The sequence below is a fragment of the Megalobrama amblycephala genome, linkage group LG5 (genome assembly GCF_018812025.1).
Source record: "Megalobrama amblycephala isolate DHTTF-2021 linkage group LG5, ASM1881202v1, whole genome shotgun sequence".
Taxonomy (NCBI): Eukaryota; Metazoa; Chordata; class Actinopteri; order Cypriniformes; family Xenocyprididae; genus Megalobrama; species Megalobrama amblycephala.
This window is the reverse complement of record NC_063048.1, coordinates 12,474,195-12,501,759: the sequence shown is the minus strand read 5'-3', so window position 1 is coordinate 12,501,759 and position 27,565 is coordinate 12,474,195. Positions and strand designations below refer to the sequence as shown.

The 27,565-nt window shown below is 36.1% G+C and overlaps 1 protein-coding gene across 2 annotated transcripts in view; it reads right to left on the bottom strand.

Annotated features, from left to right (window-relative positions):
* Positions 1-829: 829 nt before the first annotated feature.
* syne3 (spectrin repeat containing, nuclear envelope family member 3) overlaps positions 830-27,565 on the bottom strand; it is a 43,262-nt gene continuing 16,526 nt past the window's right edge. For both annotated transcript variants that reach the window (XM_048190733.1, XM_048190732.1), the window contains exons 7-18: positions 25,961-26,097; positions 25,378-25,552; positions 23,962-24,144; positions 22,953-23,096; positions 22,492-22,626; positions 20,573-20,734; positions 19,804-19,976; positions 17,232-17,814; positions 15,748-15,906; positions 9,928-10,101; positions 9,080-9,121; positions 830-1,972 (exon numbers count right to left, since the gene is read on the bottom strand). In XM_048190733.1, the coding sequence (XP_048046690.1) occupies positions 1,781-1,972; positions 9,080-9,121; positions 9,928-10,101; positions 15,748-15,906; positions 17,232-17,814; positions 19,804-19,976; positions 20,573-20,734; positions 22,492-22,626; positions 22,953-23,096; positions 23,962-24,144; positions 25,378-25,552; positions 25,961-26,097 (2,259 nt within the window). In that variant the 3' untranslated portion in view covers positions 830-1,780. The remainder of the gene's footprint in view (positions 1,973-9,079; positions 9,122-9,927; positions 10,102-15,747; positions 15,907-17,231; positions 17,815-19,803; positions 19,977-20,572; positions 20,735-22,491; positions 22,627-22,952; positions 23,097-23,961; positions 24,145-25,377; positions 25,553-25,960; positions 26,098-27,565) is intronic.

Below are 27,565 nucleotides of genomic sequence, written 5' to 3'. Positions count from 1 at the left end.
CAACAATCAGAGGCCAGCCAATGCCAAAACTAAAGCCCAACAATGTGATTCTGCGATCTCAATTTCCAAAAACCGTTGAAGGAAAACTGTGCAGAGCACCTTTGTTAAGGAGTGACACAGTAATGTCTGTATTGATTTTGCCAATTTCCTCTTGTAAAGCTCACCGATATATGAAGAACACTTTAAACTGAGCTTATATTCTTGTCTATCGTGACTCAATGAGATCAGAATCAATACCCGCAACACAGTGATAAGTTAAATCCTATTTTTAAACACAGTTTAGTTTTTGAGTGGCCTGAGTAAAATAGATTTTAAACAAGTGGTATATATAAAAACATGCACAAAAATTCTGTTTAAATATAAGACATACCACAGTTAAATTATTGAGAGAGAGCTCACCCAAAAATGAGAATTTTGAAATCATTTACTCACTCTCATGTTTTCAAAATAAGTGTTTTTATCCATACAATGAATGCCAATGATTGGACCCTACTGACTTTAATTGTAATGACAAACAAAATCTCACAAAAGAAAGTCAAACAGGTTTGGAATGACATGAGGGTGAGTAAATGATGACAGAATTTTCATGGTTTTGTGCGAACTATTCCTTTAAAGGATTAGTTCACTTCAGAATTCAAATTTCCTGATAATTTACTCACATCCAAGATGTCTTTCTTTCTTCAGTTGAAAAGAAATTAATGTTTTTGAGGAAAACATTCCAGGATTTTTCTTCATATAGTGGACTTCACTGGGGTTCAACAGGTTGAAGGTCCAAATTGCAGACGAGGAATAAGGGTCTAATCTAGCGAAACAATCAGTCATTTTTAAAAAAAAAAATTAAAATTATATACTTTTTAACCACAAATGCTTGTCTTGCACTAGCTCTGCGATGTGCCACGCATTACGTAATCACGTTGGAAAGGTCATGCGTGATGCAGGCGGAAGTACTGCGGTAGGGTGAAATACGGCATCTCATTTTCTCCTTCAACTCCAAAATCGTCCGACATCATTGTTTAACCTTTTTTGTAAAGGCAGTTTGACTTAGTGTTTGTTCACTTTGTAGACACTGGATCGTTACATCACACATGACCTTTCCAACATGACTACGTAATGCATGGCGCATCACAGAGCAGTGCAAGATGACCAATGACCAAAATGGCCAATAGTTTCGCTAGATAAGACCCTTATTCCTCGGCTGGGTTCGTGTAGAGCCCTTTGAATCTGCACTGAAACTGCAATTTGGACCTTCAACCCGTCCAAAAAATCCTGTAATTCTTTCCTCAAAAACCTTAATTTCTTTTCGACTGAATAAAGACAGACATAAACATCTTGGATGACATGGGGGTGAGTAAATTATCAGGAAATCTTAATTCTTAAGTGAACTAATCCTTTAACATGTAGTGACTAGCAATAACATAGAACAAACATAAAAAAACAAGGAATTTGCAATGGCTCCTGAGAAGATATCTTTAAGGGAGTTTTGCTCTTTGTAAAGGCTGCATTGGTTTCTCTAAAGCCTGTAGAGAAATGAACAGCTTGAATCATGTTGAGCAGGTTGTGAGCATCTATGCCATCCACCCACTCACTCTTTCACTCTCTCACACACAAACACAGTTTCTGATCTGCCTGGGTCCACTGGTGGGTGTATGGTGGAGCAGCTGAGAACCAAAAATAAAATGACTTAACATTAACGGAACAATGATAAAAAATATAAGTATTTGTTACATAAACACAAGAGCAGATTGGCGTATTTAAAAAAGCTGCTTTCGACTGTCGGCGCTTAAGTGGGCGGAGGTCCGTCGTAGCGGAGCATGATGTTGAAGGAGCGGGCGAAGTTGTTTGACAGTGAACAGCTGGTGCCCTCGTCCATCATGGGAAGCAGGAAGGCCAGCAGCAGAAGAGCCAAGAGGAGGAGCTGGAGAGGAAGAGCCACGCGACACACACGGTACAAGAATCCCAGACTGCTGTTCGCCTGCAAAACACACATCCACAGATGCTGTTACATGCTGAATGGCTCGATTACAAAACCTAGTGAGTTTCTATAGGTGCGTTCAAATGACTACAACTGTTTGAAACACACTAGTTTCACTGTAGTTACTGCTCAACTTTCCCGTAGGAAATTGCAAACTCTCATTGAAAATGAATGACTTGCAGTCACTGCTCATCACTGTCGGTGTGAATTACCCATAAGGCAACATCCTAACTTGTATCAAAATGTGATGAATTTAGTTAATGATGAAAAGCTTATAATTATAGAAAATAATTTAAAATGATATATAAATGTAAAATTAAAATGAATACATAATTTTAAAAACAAATCAAAATAAAACAATACAAAAGGGATTTTTTCTTTAATATTTTGTTTAACCAACATAAGAGAACAGTGAATATGTTGTTAAATTAATGAAATATTTCAAATCTAAGGGGATACTTAAAATATTATAGGACAAAAGGGGTTCAGCTGAGAAATAAGTGTAGGAATCACTGCTCTCATAACACAAAAAATACATAACCAAAGTCCCTTTAAGAAAAAAAAAGTGTGATTTTTCAGGCTGGATCAAGCTAATGCACATGCGCAGTCCTAAGTACACGTCTCTATCCACCTTATTCCTGACTATCCTACTGCGTTTCGAATTTCCGGTTTGGGGAACTTCCATTCAAAAAGACTGAAACAAATCGTTTCAAATCATAAGGTTGCCCTACAAATAAAGCTTATCCAGTCAGTTTGACTGAATGAGCTGTCAATTTTTCTTTCATGTTTTATTTTCAGACATCATGAGAATAACGTAACGCTTGGTATTTTAACGTGACATATTGTAACAAGAATATCTATGGCAAGAGCTCTTCTCAGTCACTGCTTTCTAACCTCGTGATTATTTTCTTTTGTCCTTTTGCATACCGCTGTAATAGTATGAAAAGGGACAACATATGCTGCACATCTGTGGTCTGTTCTCCCGATTTAATTTACGATATATCCCATTAATAATTCACTGGAATGCACAAAGAATCTCTCATTTTTCTCATGTCTCTTTTCAGGTTTTTTTCACAGGTAAATACAATTTATTATCTGTAAAAATGATGGAAATCACTTTGAAATAGTATCACGCAATGCTGAAGTTCATGAACATTTTTTATTAAGGCAACGTATATTGCATAATACAGTGCTTTCCACACATAGACTTTACTTGGGCGGGCCGCCCAGGTATAATAACGGCCGCCCATGTATATTGGAGACACATTTTTGCTTTTATTATTTTTATCCTCTTTTACTTTTATATCTGCCCAAAATAATGAAACCATCCGCGATCGATTAACTAGTCGTTTCGTACCTGCTCATTATGTGTGCGTCAGAACTGTTTACTCCCTGCTGACATTCCCACAGGTGCTGCATGTTGCAAAGTCACAAGTGGGCGCTGTTGCGCTTTCTACAAGCTCGTGCAAAACAGCGCTTCAGACTGCTTCAAAGTGATTCTCAATCAGTGAAAAGCGCAGATTTATGCCAAGCGATTGCTAATGAACTCAAGTTGATGAATTATTACAATGTCTACTTTATGGCCTTTATATAAAACGTTTTATACGGTTGTAAGAATCTGAAGGATCAGCCTGCAATAGTACAGACATTTCAAAATAAGAGTCCTGGTGTATTTCGGGCTTGTTTATAATTAAAAGTCACATGCCAAGTTTTTTCTCTTTCTTTTGGGCATTATTGGTATTTTGGTTACACAATAAATTGCATTTAATTTGATTTTCATTTAATTCATATTAAATTATTGTAGTCTCCCCCACAGGAAGAAAAGACTAAGAACATTATTTGACACACAAATTATTCATTATATAAATTTTACTAGTAAAATCTGTGTCCCATTCACTGAGAGAGACAGCAAGGAGAACATAGGAAAAGGATAACCATATTTAAATGCTATATATATATATATATATATATATATATATATATATATATATATATATATATCACTACAGTTGTATTTAACCTTTCGGTTATTGCTGTGGAAGAATCACGCTTTTTCATGACCTGTTGAAAGTACCTTGTTGATGTTTTTACACTTTTAATGTCCTTTTAATGTTTGTTGGTTGAAGGGTGGGTAGAATAATGTTATCTCATTGTACCCAGTTTAAAAAAAAAAAAGTATTATTGCGTTCATAGAGCGAGCCTTTCACTGACTGTTTACAGCTTAACGGAAGTTACACCCATAATTCGCGCAAAGCATCATGGGGCGTAGGAATAAGGTGGATAGGAAGCGTGCATCTGACTGTTTCTATAGGAACCGGAGCTTCTAACGGCCGCTGCAGTACCATCAGAAATTGGCTCTTATTTAGAAAGCGGGACTTATTCCGCCATATTGCGCATTGCACTTTCTCCCATTCAAAACAATACGCAATCTATGTATTATTCTATAGTCTTTGACATAACACAAATATAGTTCATTTTTTTATAAAGTTATATTTATGGGCTTTTTGTGCCTTTATTCGGAGAGGACAGTAGAGAGCAGACAGGAAATCATTGGGTGGAGAGAGGGGGGGTGGGATCGGCAAAGGACCTCGAGAAGGGAATCGAACTTCGGTGTCGCCATGAACGCATTTGCGTCATATGTCGGCACACTAACCACTAGGCTATCGGCGTCTACATTCATTTTTTATTACATGCAAGAATTTTCAACTGATGCGTTTCAGTTTTTTTTTTTTTTTTTTAAATAGCTCATTAAAATCAACTTTTTTATTTCCTTTTGTATAAAAACCTCACCTAAACTGGTTGCAGTGCATTCTATGGTTTTACTGTCTATGGTATCTAGCGGTGTTTCTTGCCACACGACTCCCATGATGCAACACGACAAACATAAACAATGACGTCACAAAAGATCCGCCTATAGGAGAGCATCACCAAAAAATATTTTTTTAGCGATCTTATTGTGTTCCTGAGTTATTCCATGTCAAATAAAAAAAGAAAAATTATTTTTAAAAAATTATATATATTTTTTTGTCTTTTATCAGCTGTTTCTCGGCAAGAAAATGTCCATATGTAATGTAATTTATATTTTCTTCTACCTTTTGACTCTCCTTGCTAGAGTTTTGGAGTTATGAGTCTTTACTTTTGTGTGTGTCGCTCAGAAAAAAAAAAAAAAAAAAAAAAAAAGAACTCTAAAAAAGCCTTCAGGTCTTAAAGTGTTAATTCAAATAAATACTTTCAAATAATTTGAGCTTCAGCCTGGTTTAGCATTTATATATATAAAAATGTCTTTGGTCAAATTAAGCTGTAAAATAAATAGTTTATCCCTTTAAATGCAATGGATTTTGAAAGATATCAACAAAAAAAACGGGCAAAAAACTTTAAAAAAGATTTTCTCAGGTTTTCAATTTGAAAAAGAGGGCAGACGACCATAATTAAAATGGGTATATCTTTAAAACCATTCAAGGTATGACTTTGACTAGGATATCATTTTAAAGCTTATTGTCTCATCTTTCCATTGATACCAAAATCTCAATTTTGAAATTTGGGTCACTGTGACTCATTTTGCTGGATCAGGTCACATATAGCCTTTAATCCCTTATGATACCTAAAAATTGTTGCCAAAGTAGGTGACTCACTAGGGTTTATTACACAAATGTGTACACACGATGAGCTCAGATTGTGTAAAGGTACTTCTCTGAGTTTTAGAAGTCATTTTAAATAGCCAGCAAAAATATATAAAACATTAAAAAACAATGTGCTATCACTTTTTTAAGCTATTGGACTTATACTTTTCTCCTGGTGGATGATAAAAGGGAAGGAAAATCCCATATAAATCTCTTATAATTCCTCAAAGTCTTAAAGCAGATTATAAATAGATCTTGGCTTGTGACTTGATGCACAAACACAGTGACAGCACCCATCTCTCATTCAATATACATCTGATAAAAACCTCACAACGATTGCGTCATTTTGCCGAGATGACTCACTGGGTGCCGAAAAACAAATTCACAGAGACAAATGTATACCTGATGAAATCACAGGGGAAGTTTTTCATGCACCTGTGGAATTGTGGGAGTGAATGTCCACCCACAGCTGCTCAACAACCGCCATCGCTCTGAGCGGTGGACTGTCAGATATCTGAACTTAGTACGACCCTTTTCTATTTAACGCCTCTGTAGCAAAGCTGAGGAACATGGGAACTTTTACTTTCCGTTTGAGAGAGAGTGTAGAAGTACGAGAAAGTGAGGAGGAGGAAATGTGGGTGGATGAAAAGCAGAAATCTCTTTCCACTCTTTTCTTTTGTCAGTCTCTATTCAGGAAAACCTAATTACACTGAAAGGTAATTACAGCGGTGCTCAGGCCTGGTGTAATGTATAAAACAATAGACTGTCCTTACAGATACACAACTTCCAATCATATTGTTCTGACTTGATAATTATACAATAGGAAAATAAACTTTATCACAACAAATAACTATATATTCTATGTGAGGAGCCTGTAATTACAGTTGCAGAAAGATTACCTCATTGACAACTGAAGTGTCATCTTCACAATTAGATGATTGTATTTGGTCAGTGACGGAGACAAACATAGTGTGTGCAGAGGGTGTATTTACCCTGCATGATAATGACAGGACCACCAAGACAGCAGAGGCTGATGACAGTTTCCACAACAGAGTCAGACGCTGTGGTTCAGGTGAGCAACATTTACTTGTGCCGTCTTAGGGTGTGTTCACACTTGTCATGTTTGGTTCGATTAAAATGAACCCTGGTGCGATTGCTCGGATAGTGCGGTTCATTTGAACATATGTGAACACTGCCATCCGAACCCTGGTGCGCACCAAACAAGCGGACCGAGACCGCTGAAAAGATGGGTCTCGGTCCGCTTCCAAACGAACTCTAGTTGCGGTTTGAATGATATATGAACGAAACACGGACCAAAGACATGTAAACTAACCAAAAACAGGAAGACGAGACCCTAAAAAGGACAGAATCATCACGCATGTCGGTTTTTCTTGTCATAGTCGCGAGTTTGCCCATCACAGGCATCAGACGCGCATCTCCACGCAGCAGATTGTTTGTGTATGACGGATGGATTCCCGACGCTGTTTTGACTACTTTACACTTTACACATTTTATAAGCTCTTCACAAGTTCCCAGCTGGCCAAATTACCATCACATACAGGCTACGCACACACAACAAGCACATTTACCTCAGCACACAGCATTGTTTTGAATGTTCTGCAAGTTCTGTCTCAAAATAGGCAATACGTCATAAAATCCGACCAATCACTTGTGAATGTATCCCTATGCCTTAAGGTTTGGTATCTTTTGGTTAATAAGTATTTGTATAATTTGTATAAAATTTGTATAAAATTGCCAATCTGAACGCTAATCGGACCAGGACTAAATGGTTTTTTTTCTTCTTTGGTCCGGACCAAATGAACCAAAAGAACCGAACTACAAGTGTGAACGCACCCTTAAAGGGTTAGTTCACCCAAAAATGAACGTTCTCACCCTCATGTCGTTCCACACCCGTAAGACCTTCGTTCATCTTCAGAACACAAATAAGATATTTTTAATAAAATACGAGAGATTTTTTTAATCCTCCAAAGAAAACAATGTAAGTACCACATTAAAGGTCCAGAAAGGTATTAAAGTCATTGTTAAAATAGTCAACGTGACTACATTTTGTGCGCAAAAATAAATTTATTTCTCATCTTTGTTTTTTTGCACACAAAAAGTATTCTCGTTGCTTCATAACATTAAGGTTGAACCACTGTAGTCACATAGTCAACAATTGCAGTCTATCAGAGAAAAACCATGCTTTACGAATCTTTTGTTTCGAATCGGTGCTTTGGAGCGTCACATGATTTCAGCAAACAAGGCTTCGTTACATCATAAGGGTTTCGATATTTCAATGTTTCACGTGACTTTGGCAATTTGATACGTGCTCCGAACCACTGATTCGAAACATGAACTGTTTTAAATATAACTTTAGTAGCTTTTCTGGGCGTTTGAAAGTGTAAAATAACTTGCTTTCAATGGAGGCCAATTCAAAAATATCTTAATTTGTGTTCCGAAGATGAACGAAGGTCTTACGGATGTGGAACGACATGAGGGTGAGTAATTAATGAAACAATTTTCATTTTTGGGTGAACTAACCCTTTTAAAAAAGGTTTTTGTGCCTATTTTGCAGAACTAGTTCAACCAAAGCGTCCGTAAGTAGCCTTGATAACTGGAAGGTAATGCTGCATGTGCAAAACAACGTTTCTATCTCCATCCACTAATATCTGATAATGTAAATAAAGCAGGCCTATCAGAACAGCCTTTCATATGCAGTCCAGCAGGGCACCTGCGTCTCTTCTCAAGCAGACGTGACCGCTCACGAACAGATGGCCAGAGAGTGAAGGAGTGAGAAGAGAGGTGCTAAAAAAGGTGTGAAGATGAGAAATTTGAGAAATTACTCAAAGATTAACACGCTCCCCAGAGAGACGCAGTGGAGCAACTGTCTTGATGTTTCCAAGCGGTGCCACAGAGCCAAAAAATAGCATTTGTTTTTGGAGGCTAAGACAGTGCTTTGGTTCAGGCTTTCAAAATGCTGTTCATGTGCCTCTATTTCAAAGCCCTCTTACTAATCCAGCAGAACAGTGTCCCACTTCACTTGAGAGTGCTTACAAATTCTTTAAGTCAACATGAAACGGCATTCACATCCCATTTAACTTCCGTAATGTGACATATTTTGAAACGCAATATTCAACAAAAACATTAAGCAGTTGATTTGAACTGCTAAATGAGCTGCAATTTATTTCATGTTTAATACAAAATGCTAATAAAAATCCACATACCCTCCTCCAATATATTACATTAAATCAATTTGTGACTATTAAACACATGACGACATTGCACTGCATTGCACTCCAACAGCCCCAGTTGTGTGTCAACAAATAAACACTGCATTCAATTCTGTTCTCAGCCTGAAGAGGGAATACTTATTTTTCAAAGATTGTTCAAACATACTTCACTGTCAGATCAGAAAGATTTTTGAAACCCACTTTAAACACAAGCCCACTCACAGCATCAAGGCCTATGTTCAATGAATAAAACCTACCTTTCCAGCTCGGACAAGCTCCTGTTCTCGTCCACTGACACCCTGAAACAAAAAAGAAACATTTGCTTTAGTTAGTTAGATCCGGCTACAAGCTGCTGCCCCCTTCTGGTGGACACATGATACTACACCAACATCTTCACTGCTTAATATATGACTGTTTCCTAGTATTCCTTGATTGTATCTTACTCAAACGTGAAGCCTATTGGATATATAAATTAAGGACTCTTATCCCTTACGGTCTGAATGTTGAATTCGATCTAAGCTGTTTTCTATAAGTTTCTCTTCTACTTTTTATTGTTGGTGATGTTTTCTATTGTTGACGTGTATTTATTCTTGTCATGTATATTGGACAGTTTCTTAGAATACTTAATTGGTTGATTGTATATTTGATTGGGATTAATTGTATGCACCTGTTGATTGTCTATTTATGCTCTTTCCACTTGGAGTGAAATTATACCTTGACAAAGGCTTTTTGCCGAAACGTTGGTAAATAAACTAGTCGCAAGTTGAGTGTGCGGTCATATATTTTTTATATACATTTGAATTCATCTCTCCTGACTGGCACCTCAGACGGTAGTGCGTTTGTTTCTTTTTTCTAAAATATGTTTCCTAGTATTCAACATATAACAATTTTGTTCACCATTTTTCAAAATGATGGCTTCAGGTTAAAAACATTTTATTTTCATGGCACAAGCAAATAAATGTAAAAAAAAAAAAAAAAAAAAATGTACAGACAGGCTCTTGAGGAAAAATTGAATAATAATTATTACTAAACTCTAAATACAAAAATCTAAATAAAAATATACATATAATGTAATATAAAAGGAAAATATATTTTTTCTTTGTACCTTGTGTTTCAGCAGTCCTCTGAGGTCACCAGCCTCTTGAAGTTTGGATTTGTATAACATCCAGCGATAACGCAGCTCTTCTAGTTCCATGTCCTCCTCCGCCGCCATACTTTGCTGACCAGCCATCAGTTTCTGGAACTGACTCTGACCCCAGGCCAAACCGGCACGTAAACCCTATAAAGACATCAAGACAGAGTTACTATTAGGGGTTTGTGTGGGTGTGGTTGTTAGAGATGTGTGCTAATAATTGGATCAGAACTCATTTGAAAAATCTAAAATTGACCTTTTGTTTAAAAAAAAGTTACCAATTCTGCCTTAGCATCTTGCCAGCTATAACCAAACAAGTTATGACTATAAAATACAGTTAAAACAGTTTTTTTCCAATTTAAAATACCTGCTTTCTATTTTAATATATTTTAAAATGCAATTAATTCCTGTGATGCAATTTAGCTGAATTTTCAGCATTACTCCAGTATCCAGATTTCCTTCAGAAATCATTCTAATATGTTGATTTGCTGCTCAAGAAACATTTCTTATTATTATTAATGTTGAAAACAGTTGTGCTGCTTAATATTTTTTGGTAACTGTCATAAATTTCAGGGATTTTTTGATGAATAGAAAGAACAGCATTCATTTAGAAATAGAAATCTTTTTACATTTGAAATGTCTTTAAATTGATCAAGTGATAGTAAAATGTATACTTTCTAAATAAAAGTATTATTTTCTTAAAAAATAAAATCATACTGACCCCAAACATTTGAATGGTATTGTACATGGAAGTCCTGTGCATTTGTATGGAATTTTACAGTAGTATTACAATGAATTTTATGAAAATTTTCCAAAAATACAGTAAAGCATTATTACTGGAGCACTTAATAACAAGGAAACAAGTGACAAGAAAAGGTACCCAGAGAACATGCAGTGTTTTCCCCCTTTCTAAAACTTTAAATACATCTTGAGATGCGCATGGTGTGAATTAAACTCTCAGCCCACATTCAAAAATGCCGAACATCAATAAGAACATTTGCTCTAAGGTAAACTAATGTTTACATACTAATTCAGCTCATAGAAGAGGAGGTAGTTACTAAAGAGTTCACAGTACCATACTGAGTATGCTGAAACTCCAGGAACAGCTCTATTATCAGCTGTTGTAATAGCGATCACATGAATTATCTTATTCCAGTTGACTGATAAGCAAATCTGATTCCGTCGTCAGTTTTTAATCACATTAAAAAAGTTTTTAAATTACTCCATATTGAAAAAATGGCTGATAAAAATTTCTTAATTCATTTCAGCCCATATTGGAATAATTTCCAATCATTTTTTTAAACACTTTATGAGCACTTTATAAGTTATTCCTATAAGATGTTCTGTGTGACTGCATTAGCAAATAGTAACTTAGGCCCTGTTTACACCTGGTATTAAGATGGGTAAATGTATGGGTTTTTTTTTTCTTTTCTCAGATCTTTCGATCTAATGGACAAAATAAGCTCACGCAATTTACAAATGAACGCGAAAGGAGAGGATGGAAAAAACACACAGAGCAACAGCTGTCGTTTCTGCTCTGATAGCTGCAAGACCAGCATGTTAGAAATCAGGAATGGTGAGAGAACATTGTTCTTGCTGTCTTTAAACCAAACTTGGGTCTTCACCAGTTTAAATCCTGAATGGCTTACCATTATGTTTACTCATTAAGTCAGCAGGAGAGGGTGGTCTTTTCTGGCTGTCGAACGCATTTGACAAGCATCTACACTAAGAAAGCAATCTGGTCAAATGCATTTTAGATTACCTCGGGAAGCGGTAGACCCCGTTTACACCTGTATTTACCTGTATACACCTGTATTTGTCCACTTGTGATCCGTTCGACCAAAACGCATCTTAACCCTAAAAGGGGCGACGTATCCTGGGGGATACAAACATTCGAGAGGCTGCGGGGAGTCAGGGAAAGTTTAGGTCTCATTTCTTGGTTTCATGTTGAAAGGCTGTTTGTTGTGAATAATTAGCTATATTGACTTTGTTCATAAATTTTTTGTTTACCTTACGGGCAGCATTCAAAATCAGCATGACCATCTGTAGTTGAAAATCTACTAACCTTATGATAAAAGTTGATATATTTCACATATTTACAATATTTGGAGGGGACGTACATGTTCTTACTTACATGTAAATTTTTCATTATTTGTCTTTAAATGTTTGTATCTCCCAGGATATGTTGCCCCTTTGGGGGTATAAATCAATTGAAAAAAGAATGCTTGTTTGGCAATGCATATTACAACATTATAGCCAGATTTTTTAAACATTTAAGAACTTTTAATTTTTAACATTAAAATATGGTGTATGAATAATCAAAGTAAACCCAAGTTGCAACAGTACATTAAATGTTTATCTTACATTTACTTTATAAAAATAATTAAAGATTTCTGTCACGGTTTGAGTTGTTTTGTTCTGTTTAAAGGTGCCCTAGATTCAAAATTTGAATTTATCTTGGCATAGTTGAATAACAAGAGTTCAGTACATGGAAAAGACATACATTGAGTTTCAAACTCCATTGCTTTCTCTTTCTTATGTAAATCTCATTTGTTTAAAAGACTTCCGGAAAACACGCGGATCTCAACATAACACCAACTGTTACGTAACAGTCGGGGTGTACGCCCCAATATTTGCACATGCCAGCCCATGTTCCCAACATTATGAAAGGCATTAGACAAGGGCAGCCAGTAACGTCTGGATCTGCACAGGTGAATCAACAGACTAGGTAAGCAAGGACAATAGCGAAAAATGGCAGATGGAGCAATAATAACTGACATGATCCATGATAGCATGATATTTTTAGTGATATTTGTAAATTGTCTTTCTAAATGTTTCATTAGCATGTTGCTAATGTACTGTTAAATGAGGTTAAAGTTACCATCGTTTCTTACTGTATTCACAGAGACAAGAGCCGTCGCTATTTTCATTTTTAAACACTTGCAGTCTGTATAATTCATAAACACAACTTCATTCTTTCTAAATCTCTCCAACAGTGTAGCAGCCGTTAGCCATGGAGCATAGCCTCAAACTCATAGAGAATCAAATATAAACATCAAAATAAATACTTTACTCACATGATTCGATGTATGCACACAGCATGCATGACGAACATCTTGTAAAGATCCATTTGAGGGTTATATTAGCTGTGTGAACTTTGTAAATGTACTGTAATATAATCGAGAGCTCATGTGGCAGGGAGCACGCGAATTAAAGGGGCGGCGCGCTGAAAAAAATCAGTGCATAGTTAATGATGCCCCAAAATAGGCAGTTAAAAAAATGTATTTAAAAAAATCTATGGGGTATTTTGAGCTGAAACTTCACAGACACATTCAGGGGACACCTTAGACTTATATTACATCTTGTGAAAAAGCATTCTTGGGCACCTTTAATTCATGTTTAGAGTGTTGTTCTTGGGTCACATGTTCCCCTTTGTTTTCAGTTTCCCACCACTTGTTTGTTGTCATGGTTCCTGATTTGATTAGTGTTTGAGTTCAGCTGTGTCTTGTTAGTTAGTCTCATTTAGATCTTCTGTTCACTGTGTATTTAAGCCCTGTGTTTGTTCAGTTCCTTTGTCAGTTCTGTTATGTATACGTTGCTGTTCTGTTTCTGTTCATTAAAACTTGTAAATTGCTGCAATTAGATCCTACATCTCATCCTTTGCTGCAACAACGTGTGACAATTTCTGAGCAAAAAAGACTTAATTAAGACATAATAAAAAAAATGTATGAATTATCAATCAGAGTGCAGAAGGCATGAAGTAGATTGTGTACAACAGATTTTTCAGCAAAATCTTGGTCGTATTGATAATTTACAGGCCCTAGCAATTTGCATATTAAATATTAATGTATATATTAAATATACAGCATTATACAGTATATTCATAACAGTGGTGTGCGGTGGTGTTTTAAATTGAGGAGGCAAAGTCCTCATTTATGTCCCTGTTACACAATTTTAAGTTAACATTACATAAAAAGAGAGACCAAATACAATTCTATTGTGTTATTTTTACACTATATGTAATGTTCTATTTATTAAAACCGAGTATAAATTGTCAAGTTAGTGTTTTTACTCATTTTTACATTTATTCCAAAATAATAACTAAGGCAGTAACAATTTAAACAATATATATATTTAGAAATTAATATTCAGCTTTTCTTTTTAATAGTCAATTTATTTTCAGTAGTCATCAAGCTTGTACACACTGGTCAGTGGTCAAAGACATGAAGATGTACCTTTAATTTCACCACGCTGATTGCTCACTAAAAAAACCCAGAGTCATCATGTTTTCAGACCATTTCAAGCTTGATTTTAACATGACAAAGCGCTGATATGTAAGTGACAGTTGTTTTCTTACTTTTTAATTAGTCTTCCCATTAACGCCATCACTGTCTTCATTCAGGACGATTCGACGAGAATGCGCATGAAAACAAGAGGCGGGATTTATCGCAGGAACCAATCATGTCCAATCGTAACCAATCATATCCAATCATGGCGCAATGGAGGCACTGCCTCCTCTCACGTGACTTTCCCCCATTGATTCTCATTTACCCCCCACTAAACCCACCGCACACTTTAGAGGCTCTGCTTTATTTCTATGAGCTGAAGGGAGGCACAGAGACGCGGACTCCCCGCTCTAACTTTACCTGCGGGTGACGCTGTTTGACTGTTTCTTTAGAAAACTTAGTGACTTTTACACTTTTTAATGTCAAATTTTAAAACATTTGCGTTGTTTTATTTTTGTAATATCGATTATTTTCTCATCCAGTTTTTTTGAGGAGGCACTGCCTCCCTTGCCTCCTCGGAGGAAACGCCCCTGATTCATAAATAGGCATTATACTTATTGTTCAATAGAATTTTAAAAAGAATGTTTAGTTTATGTTATGAGAGAATAAATGGTTTTAAAAATGTGGCTAAAATGTTGAACATGCATTGCCAAACATGCATTCTGTTTTCACTTAATTTATACCCCCAAGAGGGCAACGTATCCTGGGAGATACAAACATTAAAATTAAAAATAAAAGTCATGTTTTTTTAAAAAAAATCATGAAATTGTATTATTGGTGTCCTAAGAAGATGGAAAATAGCAATAAATTAATTTTCTGATGTCTCTTTATGGTCTTGCCATTTTTAGGGTTAATACCAGGTGTAAACAGGGCCTTATGGAGGAGGAAGTGGTTTCTACTATCATAAAGTCAGATATAGCATTGAAGTGTCTGGGCACTTTGTCAGCTATAGGAGAGATTTAAATAAATGAAAACAATCTTCAATGTGGCTTTTTCACATAGCACAATCTGAAAAAATGTTTGATGTTGTTTCATGGTATATTCAACAGGAAGACCACCTACTGTATGAATTACCGTTCAAGAGCTTTTCCAAATCTGAGCGGTGAAAGCTATGACTGAACAAAAAAAGTCAACGTGACAGTGGCTGTCAGCTCAAATGTTACCAGATATGACAGCTTCCAGGTACTTGTGAAGTTTGAATTTTTCCAAGCCTGAGGTAAAACCTGAGCACAAGCCTTTCAAAGCTTCACAGATCTGCAGCTACAATTGCATTGATGGAACAACACACAGCAGACTCTCACAGATATGTAGCTTCACATACTGAACATTATCCAGCATGTTCTGTGTGACCAAAGTAAAACATCATGCTGCGCTTTGTTGAATAAGATATCAAAGCTATCAAAGATTGTTTTTTACTCTAACACTTTTTGATATTTTGGACTCTTTATGAAACTTTAATCAAAAACAGATAAAAAGAAAGCAAAAAAATTTAACAAACACCACCAACCTTGAGTGTATTCTGTCTTATCCTCAGTTCTTTAGCGCTCAGGGATCTTTGGTTGTTCAGAATTCCTGTGAGTTTGTCATTTTCCTTGTGAAGCCACACTTCAAACTCCCTCCTCTGGGCCTCCATATCAGCATGACGCTGGGGCCCCTGAGAGCCCATCTACAGGAGAAACGGAAAGAGACATCTCTCTGTCCATTTATTATAGCCTAGGTATCGCTTGTTTAATGGTGGCTTTAGGGCTGAGAGATCTAGCTAAAAAAAATTTAAGTTCTTTTGATGATATATCTCTTAATGCATTTGCTCTGAAATAATTAGAAGGTTTTTTTTTCCCTTCAAAGTAACATTTTGACCAAACAGCCACTGGTGCCAGAGTATGACTCAAAATGTTTGATAAAGTAAATTACAGGAAAAAAACTTTACAAAAAAAGTCTTTTTAAAACTTAAAGTCCCTGTAAAGTCATTTTAAAGTATGTGTTTTGAGTTTGTCACACCACAGAAAAATGTGTTATTAACCACCCTGCCAAATTTGAATGATTAAAAAATCCGTAAGTAAATGAAATAAGTTATCAAAATCTCGAAAAAATAGGCAGCGCTCTCTGCTCTCAAACGCTGGGGGCGTGTCCGCTGTCGGCGCTGAAACCACACCCACTCGTGAGAGCTGCCGTCTCAACTTACTTGTCTAATGAGTCAAACATACTGATGCATATAAACAAAAGAATCACGTTAGAGGGTTGCACATTTTAGTAGAGTTACTGTGGACTACACTCATTGGTGGGCACAAACTGCCAAACTGTTGTCGAGTCGACAAATGACGGTGCCGCGAGACGGGAGGATGAAGGCCGGGACGGGAAGGCCTCTGTCCGGCCCCATATATCATCGGTTATCGTCGGGACGGTAAGCTGTCTGATGAAAGTTTTTAAATAAGGAGACCGAGCATATTGTATATTTTAACAACCATGTAATATGCATTTGCGTGACGAAGGCATTACTAGCTAAATGTGCAAAGGGCTATATGACTGTAATGACACTCGAGATTGAGCAAGTGAACCGCTGTAGAGTTAGAGGCGGCGCCACACTCGGTGCGTCATCGACAGTTATATAGTGTTAGGGGAGGGGCTATGCTCAGGGGACGATACGCGTCATTAGACCCCCGTTTTAGCTCCGCCCAAAAAATCCTGAACAGAGTGAAAAACTGAGAAAACTTGGTGAAAAACTCTAACTTCACAATTAAGCATTACACAATTCACAGACTTTGTAATGTGTTTCAGCAATACATTTGTAACATTTATAAAATGTTTAGAAAGAATTCTCAGAATTGACTTTACAGGGACTTTAAAAACGGCATAAAATCATTGCAATATTCACTATGTAATTTAATTATATTGCATACAAAATCGCTGCAAATACATTGCATATTTTTGATATAATGCAAGCCCTAATGTTGACAGTCAGAATAACAAGAATGATATTTTAATAATCCTAACCTGATTGTCATCAGTTGAGCCAATAGTTGCACTGGTCTGTGACAGCCGTGCCCCTTTCTGTGCATCATCAGAGTCAACCCCACGCAAAAAGCTGTATCTGCCTTGCATATCCAGGTCTTCAATCCCAGAACTAGCCATGTGCTCTTCAACCCATTCACCAGTCCGACCAACGCTCCTGAGCAAATCACCTCCGTAAGAGCCTTCCATCCCTATCTGCTTCCTGTTAACAGTGCGGTCACTTCCAGACATGACTGCATCCACCTCATCATCCGTGGACCGGTCTTGGTAAGTCCTCTCTCTTCTCCTGACCTCAAAACGTCCAGGTCTTGCGATGCCCTCAGGGACCAAAATTCGAATTCGATCCTGATTTGCTTCACTGTTCCTCTCCAGCTCTGGGTGATCTGTTGATTCTGATCTGTGCAGGAATCTCTGATGCTGGTCCGAATCTTTGTCACCTGTGTCAAATCCCACTTCAAAGTCTGAAGCCGTTTCCTGATGATGCCCTTCTGCCCATCTGTCCAGGAACTCAGTTCTCTGTAATAGGGAATCTTGGTCGCCTGTGGCAGCATGTCCATTTAGAAGCCTAACAATGTTACGGTGAAATTAATAATTATGTTGTCAAAAATTCCCTTTTGAATTTTATTTTATATTCATTAGTGATAAAGAGAAATATATTGGCCATGTTGGCAATTATTGTTGGCTAACACTTGTCTATTTTTAAATTGGCAAAGTATTTTAACAATGAAAAACTACAAATATCACCTTTAAAGGGATAGTTCACTCAAAAATGAAAATTATCCCATGATTTACTCACCCTCAAGCCATCCTAGGTGTATATGACCTATCTTCTTCCAGAAGAACACAATCGGAGATATATTTAAAAATATCCTGGCTCTTCCAAGCTTTATAATGGTAACGAATGGCGCTCCTGATTTTGAAGTCCAAAAAATGCATCCATCCATCATAATAGATAACCACACAGCTCCAGTTGGTTAATAAAGGCCTTCTGAAGTGAAGCGATGCGTTTTTGTAAGAAAAATATCCATATTTAAAACTTTATAAACTAAAATAACTAGCTTCCGGCAGATGGCCTACGCAAGTCGACTTGCGCCAAAAGAATAAACCCTGACCCAATCCTGGTGGCACCCCAACACTGCACATTTTGCATGTCTCCTTTCTCTGACACACCCTTTTCAGGTCTTGGAGCAAAGCCACTGGAAGGCAAGCCTGCAACCTTTAGCCAAAAAAGCGTAACGGCTAATGCTAACACACCGCGGTACGCTGGGAATGAGACCGGAGGCTGTTTTTTTTAATGGAAGTCAATGGATGAGAGGCTTCACTATGCTGATTAAACAGCTTTTGTGGGGAAATAGCTAATCATTTAATTAATGGACAGCCTGTTTGCTAATCTTCAGAATGTTTTACACTAAACAATACTTTCATTGGAAACTGTATGTATATTTTAGCTTGATAAAAATGTATTTTTTCAAGAGAAGGCAGACTAGGGAACGTTGCGACTGCCATTACACGATAGGCTGAGAGGTGAGCACGTGATTAAGTTAGCCGTTACGCTTTCTACAATGATAAGAGATACAGACCCTCTTATCTCCCCATTATATACAATCTCTGCTTGGAGTCTCTACTAATGAGCTGATGACCTGGATCAGGTGTGTTTGATTAAGGAGACATGCAAAATGTGCAGTGTTAGGGTGCCTCCAGGACCAGGATTGGGAACCACTGGCTTAAGACACCTCTTGCAGTTCAAACAAATAGGGCTGGGCAACTCAACTCAAGCTCCACTTCTCTCATATCAAAATCCTCCAATATTTCTCTTTAAAAATTCTCATTTTATACTTCTAATTCGTTACCTGGTGTTTTGTTTTGCTCTATCCTCTGCGCTTCCACGTCGGTTCAATACGTCATGAGACAGGTCATAGATTACTCTTTTGGCGCAAGTCGTTTTGCGTAGACCGTTTGCTGGAAGCTAGTTATTTTAGTTTATAAAGATTTAAATATGGATATTTTTCTTACAAAAACCCATAGCTTTACTTCAGATGGCCTTTATTAACCCCCTGGAACCATGTTGATTACTTTTATGATGATTGCATGCGGGTTTTTGGACTTCAAAATCAGGAGCGGCATTCACTCCCATTATAAAGCTTGGAAGAGCCAGAACATTTTTTAATACAACTCCAATTGTGTTCGGCTGAAAGAAGAAAGTCATATACACTTGAGGGTGAGTAAATCATGAGGGTAATTTTCATTTTTGGGTGAACTAACCCTTTATATTACGTTGTTCAATAGGAAATGGCACATTCTAGATCTTTTTCCCTAAACTCCTGACTAATAAACACAGATCTGATTCACATAGCAGTCAACAATAATTGAAATCAACATGACCAGGTGAACCGGTTGCAATTTAAACAGAATGTGAATTATGCTTTTGGAATTCCTATTATGTTTTTGAATATGTCTGAAAAAATTATATCACAATTATGCTTCTTGAGTCATAGTTTCTGTCCATGTAATACCATCAACACCCTCTATAACTGCAAGCATGACTTCTTCTAACCTGTAAAGATTGAGACTAAGCCTGTGGAGGGACGTCCAGGACTCTCTGAGGCGTTTAAGGTCTTGCAGGATGTGAACTTTTCCTTTCTCAGAGGTTCTGGCCAGCACAGTCTGACCCTGAGCCTCCGTCTTATGAAGCTGAAGTTCCTTCTCTGGAAACTCTCCCAACGCCCTCTAGAGGACAACAACAGTGATATAAGATTGAGTCTAAAATACTACAAAAACATGCATGCACAGGCATTTGCACATACAGTGCTTTTGTGACATGACTCAAGTGACTTAAAATGACAGTAATACATCAAGGATTTAAATCATGTCAAATACCTTTATGAATTGGGTTAAAGTGTAGAATTTTTATGTCTTACAAAAATACTATGGCATTCATGATTTCAGCCAAAATGCAGGTGCAATTGTGTGACAAAAAGTGACAAAATGTGATAAATTAAATAGCTGACAACAAATGTTATTATTTAGTTTTTTTCTGTAATCGTATATGCAGGGATTCCACTTTTTTTAACCAATTTCCATGACTTTTCTTAAGTTTTTCTAAATTTCCATGAGTGAATTTTTAATTGCCTGATATTTCCCAGTTTTCCGTAACATAATTTACTGTATATTGCATCAATCATAAACATTTTAATTTATCAGTATGTTATATTTTATATATATATATATATATATATATATATATATATATATATATATATATATATATATATATATATATATATATATATATATATATATATGAGTGTCACTCATGGGCGTACCTCAGCCTCATGCTGGCGGTTATCAATGCTCCATTCCCCATCTGATCCACGAAACGACTCCAGCTTCTGTCTCATGATCATTAACCACTTCTCCAAATTCAGAATATTTTCATGTAAACTCTCATGTTCCGCAATGTTCTCCTCACTTTCATTCACCTTCATCTGGTATGAACAACAACACATATAGATGTGAATACACACATACATTATGAACCTGAAACATACGTGAGAAGGATTTTAGTGCAATAAAATTCTGGCATCTGTTCAGAAAATAAAAAAAATATATATCTCTTCGGGCCACAAGTGCACATTAAAACTGAAGTAAGGAGGTTTGATCAAGGCCTTCATAGTCATCTTCTTCATCACCATCATGATCAACACACAGCATGAGGTACGGAAAACGGGGTGTGATCTCAGCGGTTTCCACAGATCTTCAGGGTTAAATCAGAATCACTTGTGAAGTTGGGCATTTTTGAAGAGGCTAGTAAAAAGATATGTATCCTCCCCTCATTATTCAGAATTTCATATTTCTATCAATTAACGATGCAAAAAATATATGGAATAAAAGTAGTAGTTCAGAAAGAAAGAAAATTAATTTTATGAAAATATGCCTTTTGCAAAGGTTCTAAAATCTCATTTGTGCATAGCTAAATTCGCCACAGACGCTTTCACACAATTTCTGTACAGTTGCGAGTGCAATGTACGAGTATGATAATATGATTGGATAAAATTTTCAATAGACTGCAAGTCTGGGAGGATCTTTAGATATGTTTTTGTAAATTCCACAACAAATCATTGGTTGGCCCAAAGAATCATTACACAAACACACACACAAAAAAAAACAAGTTACAAAAATATATATTTTTAAAATAAATGCTGTTCTTTTGAACTTTCTATTTACCAAAGAACCCGTGTAACATGGTTATCACAAAAATATTAAGCATCCTTGGGCACCCATAAAATGATTTCTGAAGAATCATGTGACACTGAAGACTCAAAATTCCCATCCTGCTGTGCTCACAAATACTCCACACAAAGCTAGTGTATGGCTTTCAAAAAATTGGAATATAGCATAAGAAACAACTTCATTGTAGTTTGCTTTCGTTGTACAGAAAAGAGTCGCACAAACACACTTTAAATGATCTAATTTTGTGTTCCACAAAAAAAATAAGAGTTGTTTTTTTTGGGGGGGTCAACTACAACTTGAATTAAAGGGTTAGTTCACCTAAAAATGAATTACAGACGCTCATGTCGTTCCAAACCCTAAGACTTTTGTTCATCTTTTAAACACAAATTTTAATGAAATCTGAGAGATTTCTGTCTATGCAACTACCACATTGACACTTCAAAAAATATATAGAGAGATCGTAAAACTTATCCATATGGTTTAGTTCAAAATTACACGATACAACACGATCGCTTTACATGATGAACAGATTGAAATTAGGCTTTCACACATAAACATTGATCAGTGAGCATAAACAGAAGCTCAACTGTACTTGCTTGACACAAGAATAAACCTCATTGGTCAAGCAAGCGTGCTTGAGCTTCCGTTTACCATAACTGATGTGTGCATCGATGAATGTTTATATGCGAATAAGAGCCTAAATTAAATCTGTTCATCATATAAAGTGATCACGTCTCTTCAGAAAATTTGGACTAAACTGTTTTATTGGATTAGTTTTACGATCTCTTTATTATCTTTTTGAAGTTTCAGTGTGGTAGTTGCGTGGACTGTCAGTGGAAAGACAGAAATCTCTCAGATTTCATTAAAAGATCTTCATTTGTGTTCTGAAGATGAGCGAAGGTCTTACGGATTTGGAATGACATGAAGGTGAGTGATTAATGAGTGAACTAACCCTTTAAATTTAAAACCATTTATAAGAAATTCAAAAAACCTTGAGCAGAACAGATCTTACCCGAACTGCCTTATAAAGCAATTTCCAGTCCGCATACAAACGCTCAAACTTTGTCCTGTTTGCAGGGTTGGATGAAACCAGCGTCTCCAGAGCTATGATATGGGCTTCGCAATCTTCCAAGTCCTTTCTAATGACCTGCAGAAAGATGCACATTCATTTTACATTCAGTCTGCCACTAGCGAATCTTTCCCGCTCCCACCTGGACAAGCCACTCTGATCAACCAGTGCAAACACATTGAGCTCAGCGTGACATAACTCCTAGCTCCTTAAATTATTCACATAACTCTTTTAGTGTGTGCCGAAAGACGATCTAATCAAAAGTCACTGTACATCTACAGCTTACCACATGCAGAGATTAAAACCAAAACAGCTGTTTAAAAAGAAATTCAAAAAGCTGCGTGCAAAGCAAAACTTTTTGAAGTCGGAAACAGCTATACTCTTCTGTTTTCTCTGCTGCTCACCCGGAGTTGATCGGCCTGGCTCTTCTTGGCTAGAATGTCAGGTTGAAGTCCATCCGTCTTGACAAACCGTTCCTTTATGGAGGTCAGTTTTTTGTGTATGGAGTCATAGGCATCGGAAAAGTCCTTCGTCTTTGATATCAAACCCTAAGGGTGTACATAGGATACCACATGGTTCTGGGGTGTGTAGACAACATTAATAAGATTTAAGACAGGGATCAGCATCTTTATTCAGGGATATTTGACATAAAGCATATTTGACACACACACACACACACACATATATATATATATATATATATAAATGCCGCTTAATGTCAAATATCCCTGAATAAATATGAATAATAAAATAAATATATATATATATATATATATATATATATATATATATATATATATATACCCACTGATAGAAATCTGAAAATGGCGCCTCATGTCAAAAAGGATGCAGACATAATATAATATTATAATAATATATATATAATACTCTTAATTTCATAATAATTTAATAAAATAAAATAAAAAAGAAAGTGATTTTGAATAATTGAATAAAATAAGTCCTCTTTTACACACCCCTTTTATCTTATCTCATATGAATATTCTTATAGTCATAAACATATATGTATGTAGATATATATTAGACATTTGTCTTAGTGTTATAATTAACATATTGCACATACGTATTTTAGTTTTTTTTTTTTTTTTTTCAATATCACAACTGTTCTTTGCTGTAGACATTGTTAAAATACCAATAAAAAAATCCTCTAACCCATCAAAAATTAGGAATACACTGTAATTTTTACAACTTTATCTGCCTGCGTAGATTTACACCAACAAACAAGGCTTCTCATTTTTCAGCCTGACATGATAAGCTTTGACTTTGACCACACTTTCTGTTATGTAAGCCTATGCATGTTATGGCTAATGGCGGGGGTAGAGATTGTTGATGTAGCTCAGCTCATCTACAGTCTATATACAGCAGTAAAATTTTGAGCTGTGGCTGGTAGGGTACCTGCAGGCGGTTCTTGCGCTGTAGGAGCTGGCTGTGGAGTAACTCTCTCTTCCTCATATCCCCGCTGAGCTCTTCCAACAAATCGTCAGCTTTCTCTTGGCCAAAAACAGAGCTGAGCAGATCACTCTTCACCTGAAGCAAACTCAAGCGCTCCTGGAGCTGCACGCTGTTTTTAAGTAACTTCTACAAAGAACAAAACAAAAGAAGAAAGAGCACACTCAATAACTTCAAAGAGAACAAAGCACTAACACCAAATTAAGGTGCCAAGACAAAGGCAAAAATCACTGCAAATGCTTAAAGTACAATATGATCATATCCACAACAGATTGTAGCATACAATGGATTTGTAACCTTTATTTTCTCAAAAAAAGAAGCGTAAATCAGGTGTCAAAAGTACATAATGGGAAAAAACATTGCAACATTCAGAGTGAAAAAAAGAAAGAAAGAGGCTAACCTTCAATACAGCTCAAATCTCTGCATCTCTTCAAGGTTCAACAAAAACCCAATATGAGAGAGATTCAAACCACAGTATCACACAGTAATGTTATTTAACTGGCTAACATAAATGACAAGAATTGTAAGAATAACTTAGGATAACCCTAAAAGCACAATTTAGAATGAACTAAAATTATAAATAAATTATAAAGTATTTTGCGCCGTAAGCATGTTTAGGAATTTATAGCTATCAAGTTACATAACTATATAGTTTCTAGCTATTACTGCAAATTAAAAAAAACATAATACATTATTTGTTAAATATTTATTTATTTTTAATTAATTTATTTTACATTTTTGGAATGTTTTTGTTGAGTCCTGGGGTTAATATTTGCTCTGAATGATTTGATTCATATACAATTCTTTACTAAACGATGCAATGTATGATGCAACATGAAGTCTGGGCATAAAACAATTGAGTATGATTCATAATTATTTAAAAAAAACCAATACTGTGAAATATTACTACAATTTAAAATAACCATTTTCTATTTTAATATATTTTAAAAGTAATTTGTTCTATGTAGGCAAAGCTGAATTTTCAGCATCATTATCCAGTCTTCAGTGTCACATGATCCTTCAGAAATCATTCCAATATGCTGATTTGGTGCTCAAGAAACATTTCTTATTATTATCAATGTTGAAAACAGTAATATGTTGAGATTCAGTATATGCTTAATATGTTTCTGAAAACTGTGATACATTTTTTCATTATGAATAGAACAGCATTTATTTGAAATAGAAATCTTTTATAACATTATAAATGTTTTACCTGTCTTTTTTGATCAATTGAATAAAAGGATTAATATTTCGAGAAAAACAAATCAAATATTGATCTGGAGGGACACATTTTACACCACCCTGCACAAGAAAAAAAGTCTTGTTGAAAGTTCACACGCTTTATGGCTATAAATAATTTACCTCTATATTCTGCACGAGCAGAGCGATATGGGAGAACTCCGTCACCTCAGCGGAAGCCTCCAGTACCTGAGAAACCACCTGACTCCACTGGCTGAAGCCATACAGAGGGTCCTGCAGTATCTGCCGGAGAGCTGTCTCACTTTCAGAGGACAGCCTGAAAGATCTGCCTTTCACGCTGTCACAGGAAACACAAAACAACAACTCTACAGAGTAGTCCTTTACAGTACGAGCTTATAGAGCTTTCAACAGATGGCTTCCACAAAACAAATGAATAAATAAATGCGGTAAACCCTGTGTGTAATGCACTAATTGTTTGAAGTGCTTACATTAGCACTCTTTTATTGCTGGATACACATTGTTTACGGCTGACTAGACCTATGTGAGTGACATCCCACTGACAGTAACACAATGGGGATGAAAACCTACATGTGACGAGCCTCCCACAGTTTCTGCATGACAGAATGTTTACCAACGTCAGTATCAATAGCTAATGATTAATAAAATATCCATCAAAGTATTTCTCCTTGCCTCGTTCCTCCTTTGCCGGAGGCTCTTTGGGTGTGCGTGTAAGGTTGCTGCTCACCTCTGGTACTCTTTCACCACTGCTAGCACCTCATCAGACAAGTTTTTGGAATCTTGTGGGAATCGGAATAGCTCTTTCAACCGGGATTTTAGCTGTTCCACCCTGGGCTCCTCTGCGATGAGCTTGTTGCGCACCCCCTGAAGTGTGGATGTAGAGAACAAATCAATGAAATTGGTACACACATGGGGAGTTTGAAGGGAGCTCATTCAAGCAGGGCATTAATGCAGAATTTCTCCACATGGGGTCCAGACAGCTTTCATTGATCTAAAAAAGGTTTTCATCCTTGTTGGTTTCTCCCCACTGCTAACAGTAAACTTGGTCCAATTAGTAACTTTGTCAAAATGAAATAAAAACATTAGTTTTCAAATACCATTATGATCATCTACAATTGATTGGGTGTTTTTCAGTAAAAGTTCAACTGTGTGCAAACAGCATATGGGTACTAATAATGGGTACTAATAGTGCTAAGATCGAACAAGGATAGTTTGAGTGAAACTAACAACAGTGAAAGTTCATTTTTTTGATTGTGTAGATATATCTATCTATCTATCTATCTATCTATACACACAATAAAAAAATTAACTTTCACTGTTCGTTTCACTCAAACCATCCTTGTTCAGATTACTTAAAAACTCATGTAACTACATGAACTTAATTTAACCGAGTTGCTTCTACTAAAAATGAGTATTATCAGCTTTACTTTATCAGCTTTTTTAAAGTGTTTGTTCAGTCAGCTTAACATTGCTGAGTGAAACGCACAAATTAATGTTGACATAACTAACTGGGCAGTGCATCCATAGTTCCCAGCATGCTTTGCAAGGAACTGCATTAGGAGAGTAAATTTAGGGATTAAAGTGTTATTTTATGTGTTTTTTAGTAAAGGGAAAGATGTTGTTAGTTTATGTTAGTGTTTAATGTTCAGTTATGTTGGACATTTAGAGCAGTTTCTGTAATGATTCTTCATGCTCTCTGAACCATTCTTTCACAATTTTAACCCTGATGAATCTTGACATTGTCACCCTGGAATATGGCCATGATGTGTCTTCCTACATTGTTGTTTAAGAAATTAAAAGCTACACACTCCATCTTTTAGGGTTAAAAGAACCGTTGCCAAACATATAACATGCTAGAAACATAATAATCACTGTAATAATGATCCATTGATAGATTCTTAAGTATTTGCCTATTAAAATCCAAACAGCGACTTTTTTTTGGCCGGGCAGTGTATTATGTAACAGTGACAAATTCCAATGATTTGAATTTACTCAAAGAAGTTTTGTGAGCTTTACTTGAATTTCTTTTGTTCATACAACTAAATTGTTATTTGTACAAACTACTCAATATAGTTGCATCCCATTTGATATATATCCATCCCATTTGACACTGCTTTTTTAAATAAATCCAACAATTGATTATATATATATATATATATATATATATATACACACACACACACATATACACACACACACACACACACTACCAGTCAAAAGTTTGGACACAGTAAGATTTTTAATGTTTTTAAAAGAAGTTTCATCTGTTCACCAAAGCTGCATTTATTTAATTAAAAATACAGTAAAAACAGTAATATTGTGAAATATTATT